The sequence below is a fragment of the Saccopteryx bilineata genome, chromosome 5, assembly GCF_036850765.1.
Source record: "Saccopteryx bilineata isolate mSacBil1 chromosome 5, mSacBil1_pri_phased_curated, whole genome shotgun sequence".
NCBI lineage: Eukaryota > Metazoa > Chordata > Mammalia > Chiroptera > Emballonuridae > Saccopteryx > Saccopteryx bilineata.
The window spans coordinates 204,368,160-204,373,941 of record NC_089494.1 but is presented as its reverse complement, the minus strand read 5'-3'; the positions used below and the strand labels follow the sequence as shown (position 1 = coordinate 204,373,941).

General features: G+C 36.4%; 1 protein-coding gene across 1 annotated transcript; it reads right to left on the bottom strand.

Annotated features, from left to right (window-relative positions):
* Positions 1-2,056: 2,056 nt before the first annotated feature.
* Positions 2,057-3,718, bottom strand: GK2 (glycerol kinase 2). Its single transcript, XM_066280804.1, has one exon. The coding sequence runs from the start codon at positions 3,716-3,718 to the stop codon at positions 2,057-2,059; it is 1,662 nt and encodes a 553-aa protein (XP_066136901.1).
* Positions 3,719-5,782: the final 2,064 nt, after the last annotated feature.

Below are 5,782 nucleotides of genomic sequence, written 5' to 3'. Positions count from 1 at the left end.
CACTCATTGTTGGTGGTATCTTTTATAAATGTCAGTAAAGTTGTTTGAGAGTATTATTCAAATCTAATCTTATTAAATTTCTCTACTTGTTTCATCAGAGGTTGAAGAAGAGATGTTAAAAATCTCTTACTGTAATTACAGATTTATCTACTTTTAAAAAAAATTTATATCACATTGTCCTTTATGTATTTTGAAGCTCTTTTTTAGAGACATAAATATTTAGGATTGTTATGTCCCCTATTTTAATTGACCTCTTTATTATTACAAAATGACTTTGTTTATTACTGCTATTATTTTTTGCTCTGAAATTTACTTTCTTTTTTTTTTTTTTTTTTAATAATTTTATTTATTCATTTTTAGAGAGGAGAGAGAGAGGGAGAGAGAGATACAGAGAGAGAGAAGGGGGGAGGAGCTGGAAGCATCAACTCCCATATGTGCCTTGACCAGGCAAGCCCAGGGTTTCGAACCGGCGACCTCAGCATTTCCAGGTCGACGCTTTATCCACTGCGCCACCACAGGTCAGGCTGAAATTTACTTTCTGATATTAATATAGCCACTCCAGCTCTCTATTAATATTGACATGGTATATTTTTTCTTTTCTTTTTAACTAAGTTTTTCTTTATATTTAAAATATGTTTCTTGGAGGTAGTAAATATTTGAGTCTTCTTTTTTATTTGATATGCTAATCTTGCTATTTAATTGAAGTAATTAGACTATTTATAGTTAATATGCTTATTTACATGGTTAGTTTTAAATATAATTCCCTACTTTTTTTTTGTTTTTCTATCCTTTTTTTCATCTCTTTTCTGCTTTATTTTGGATCAACTCAATATTTTTATGGTTCCAGATTATGAACTTAATTTTTTTATTATATTTTGTTTTGTTATTTTAGAATTTAGAGTATGAATCTTTAATTGTCAGTGCAACTTCAAATAATGTTATACCACTTTCCATATAGTATATGAACTTTACATTATTCTACCTTCATTTATACATTTCCAACTTTCATACTGTTTTGTTTAAATTCCTTTTTTTCTGTTTGAAAATAATGTTTACTATAATATTCACAATTTTTAGCATACCCTCACCTCAATTAAATAAAAAGGTAAAATGTAAAAAATTTAGTTGAAATCAGAATATGCTTTTTTTAAAAAAGCATAGAACTTAAATTTTAAATGCTGCTTAAGAAAAAGTCTTTCCTAGTAAACTATATGCATACACATTGCCCCAAAATATATACAAATTTTTACACTAAAATATTTATGTGTAGTGGTTCACTTAAAACTATCTTTTGCATTAGCTTACTTTATAAATAGGCTATTCTATATGACATATGATATAAGCATATATGTTAAATATACCAAATAAAGTACATAAAAAGAAGACATAAAAAAACTGGGGAAAATGTTTTTTCCCCTGTAGGATCTACATAGTAAATCACTGCAATCAGTGAGACCACATATAATGTCTGAAGAATATTAATTTGGCAAATACTTTCCAGGAAAATATCTAAGTTAGAAGAATAATAAATTTCTATTGTAAGAATTTATGTTTCCATTAATATTCAGTAAAGTTTTTGTAGTCTTCCTAATATGTATAAAATATTGCTTTTAGGGTTAAAACAAGGACAAGTTCTTCAGCTTACACAGGTTAGTTACACCTCTTAATCAAGTGTGTGTAGCAAAAGAACCAAATCCTGGCCCATAATGTTAGAAAATGTTTGCTGAAAAATTCCCCACAGTCATAAAGAATATTCATAAAGTATCTGAATATTCTATATTCAGGAGGCCATGGAGCAGAATTTTATGACAATGGCGGGGATTAGCCCCAAAGTGCTGGCCCAACCTTAACGTGTCAATGTTAAAAAACACACCAACTGTTTCTGCAGTGATTTTTGCTGTAATTTATTTACTTCAAAACACTTGTAAGATTCTCATAAGTTACATATAAAGTGGTTTATAAATAAATGCAGTCTATGATGGTGCCATCACATTAAGCGACAGAATTTCTAGAAAGCTTTATGTAGAAATGTATGTAGAGCTCATGCTTGATGTTATTATGGTATACCTGAGATGTATCTTGCTCCAATTAATATCATCAAGCTACTCACTATAAAAAAGCCCAAGGGCAGAGTAGAGAAGACAGCAGAATTATCACTTTCAGGAGACTGGGCTGTAATCCAACCCATTGACTTCATCATAGCTTTCTTCCATGTAGAATAACGTATTTCACTTTCTGTGGTCTTAATTTGTGGCTCAATCCGTTCCATCAAGATGGTTGACAAATCCTCGGGTTTAAGACTCCAAACGCCCACCCCTTCTGCAGCCCCTGCTGCCATGGCAGCTCCCAGTGCAGTTATTTCAGGCATAGTGGACTTTATTACTGGAATATGCAGAATGTCTGCTTGTAGTTGCATAAGAACTTTGTTCTTGGTCATTTTTCCATCTACCTGCAAATGACTGAACAGAATTCCACAGTCACGGTTCATGGCATCCAAAATCTCTCGGGTTTGGAAACAAACGGCTTCTAATGCAGCAAAAGCAATATGACTTTTATTGGTGAACTGAGTGAGACCACAGATGATCCCTCTTGCACTGGGATCCCAGTAAGGTGCATATAACCCTGAAAAGGCTGGGATGAAGTAGCAGCCATAAGAAGTACCTGCTTCTTTAGCAAGTATTTCAATTTCTTCTGAGGTCTCTATAATTCCAAGATTGTCTCTTAGCCAGCGAATAACAGCACCGGCTATAGCAACAGAACCTTCTAGTGCGTAACATACTGGCTTGTCTCTGCCTAGTTTGTAAGCCACTGTGGTCAGAAGGCCATGATCAGAAAATATACACTTATGACCAGTATTACACAGTAAGAAACAACCTGTTCCATACGTGTTTTTGGCTTGTCCTTCCTGGAAGCACATTTGTCCCACTAATGCAGCAGATTGGTCCCCCAAGCACCCAGATATCGGTATACCTTCTAAGGCTCCAGCTTTCATTTTGCCATAGATCTCAGAAGAACTGCAGACATTTGGAAGAATGTTCATTGGAATTTCAAAAAAGTTACAGAGGTCTTTATCCCATTCCAGAGAATGAATGTTGAAGAGCATCGTCCTGCTTGCATTTGTTACATCCGTACAGTGGATACCTCCATTAACTCCTCCTGTCAAATTCCAGATAAGCCAGGAATCAACAGTACCAAAAAGAGCTCTGCCTTCTTCAACAGCCTTTTGAGCTGGTTCTACATTGTCAAGAATCCAACGAAGTTTCACTGCACTGAAGTAAGTGCTGAGTGGAAGGCCTGTCTTGGACTTGACAAAGTTATTATTTCCTGGAATTTTTTTACTGAGATTCTCAACAGTAGACTGGGTCCTTAGATCCAGCCACGCCACAGCACTGTAGAACGCCTCTCCCGTGAACCTGTCCCAGACTACGGTGGTTTCCCTCTGGTTGCTGACACCGATGGCTTTTATGTTGGAGACATCAATATTCAGGTCGTTCAGTTCCGCACACGTTCTCTCTATACACTCATAGGCAGACTGAATAATTGCCTTGGGGTCTTGTTCCACCCATCCTTCTTTTGGAAACTCTTGTGTTAATTCCACTTGATGGTGACTGAGTAGTTCTGCTGTTTTTGAATGGAAAACTAGAAAGCGAGAGGAGGTAGTGCCCTGGACCAATGCCCCCACCAACGGCCCCACAACTGACTTCCTTGAGGCCGCCATGAAACCAGTTGGTGGGCTCTGCCACTCCGCTGCCGTTTCCCTGGTGATGGAGGTGGGGGGAGGGGCATGTGGTGCCTCAGAAGCCTAAAGCGCAGGCGCAGTGTCTGCTTGGGCCAACCTTAAGCGGCTTGAGGCAATCTCTGCTCTTTAACGGGTGCTACGTCTTTTCACCCCGTACCCCCATCTCAACTACTCAATTATGTTTTAAGGAAGTAAAATTCTTTTTTAAAAAACATATGTTTACCCACATAATTACTGTTACCAGTGCTCTTTGATCTACAATGTGGATCCATATTTCTGTTATTTTCTTTTGTAAGATTTCCCTCAGCATTTCTTGTAGTGTGATCCGTTGGAAATGAATTAATCTCACTTTTGAATGTCTGAGAAGTATTTCCTCTTAAGATTTAAAGGTGTTTTCTCAAGATATAGAACTCTAATTTTTTTTTCAGGACCTTGAAAACTCTTACTCCATCTTCTCTTTGGTCGTTTTAAGTGTGAATGTCACTTTCATCCTTATCTTTAACATGTCTATTTTCTTTCACTGCTTTTGAGTGAAAGTGCCTTTCTCTTTATCAATGGTTGTGGTTAGTTTTATAATGATGTATCTTGATGTAATTTTTTATTTGCTGTGTTTGGGGCACATGAAACTGTTTAGCTTTATAGATTTCATCAACTTTGAATAACATTGAGCCAGTATTTCTACAAATATATTTTATTCTCTCTTCTCTGCCTTAAGGAATCCAATCACATATTGCAGTTGTCCTACAGATCACTGATGCTCTACTTATTATTATAGTTTCTACCTATGGGTCATTTTAGATAGTTTTTATTGCTATGTTTTCAAGTTTTTACTAATCTTTCCTTCTCCAGCATATTTATCCAGTGTACTTTTCACCTTACACATTATTTCTTCCCAAAAATTTAAGTGGGAGTTTTAAAAATATTTACTTAATTTTTTAACACATTGACTATAGTTAGAATACTTATAATTTTATTTTCTGCTAATTGTAACAACTGTGTCAGTTCTGTTTCAATTTTGAGTGATTATCTCTTTATTATGGCTTATCTTTCTTTGCTTTTTTGCATATCTGATAATTTTTGGTTAGATGCCAAATATTGTGAATTTTACCTAGTTAGGTTCTTAGATATATTTGCATTCCTATAAATCTTTTTTTTTTTTTTTTTTTTTTTACAGAGAGAGAGTCAGAGAGAGGGATAGATAGGGACAGACAGGAATGGAGAGAGATGGGAAGCATCAATCATCAGTTTTTCATTATGACACCTTAATTTTTCATTGATTGCTTTCTCATATGTGCCTTGACTGTGGGCCTTCAGCAATCCGAGTAACCCCTTGCTCAAGCCAGCGACCTTGGGTCCAAGCTGGTGAGCTTTGCTCAAACTAGATGAGCCCGCGCTCAAGCTGGCAACCTTGAGGTCTGGAACCTGGATCCTCTACATCTCAGTCTGATGCTCTATCCACTGTGCCACCAGCTGGTCAGGCTAAATCTTTTTCTTTGTTTTGGGATACAGTTACTCAGAAGCAGTTTAATTCATTTGTGTCTTGCATGTAAGATTTCTCTGAAATTGCTCAGCCTGGGACTAATTATTCCCGTTTACTATGATGAGATCCATCAGTATATTTTACTCAAGGCTCATGAAAAATTAGCTTTTTATGCTTGGTGGGAATAGTCTCTCTTCCTAATTCTAAGTTACCACTAGATACTGTTATCTTTAATTTTTTTATGTGCATCTTTCCCAGGTCTCAGGTAGTTTCCTCTCACACATGCCCTTACCATACTCAACTAAATATTCACCAAGTGTCTTCTGAAGATCCTCTTTCTGTACAACTCTTTTCTTTCTAGCACCATGTCCTGCACATGGTATCTGTCTGAAGATACTCACTGGATACTCTGCTCCATTTCCTTACCACAGGGTGTCCACTGGACTTCCCCTCCCCGTGCTGTGGCCTGAAAGCTGTCTCAAGGTAATACATTGGAAAGTCATAGTACTCACACCATTTGTTTCTTCCTCTTAGGGATCACTGCCCTTCATTACAAACTGTTA

Excerpts from the sequence above, each read along its gene's own strand:
- GK2 (XM_066280804.1), bottom strand. The coding sequence starts at position 3,718 with ATGGCGGCCTCAAGGAAGTCAGTTGTGGGGCCGTTGGTGGGGGCATTG.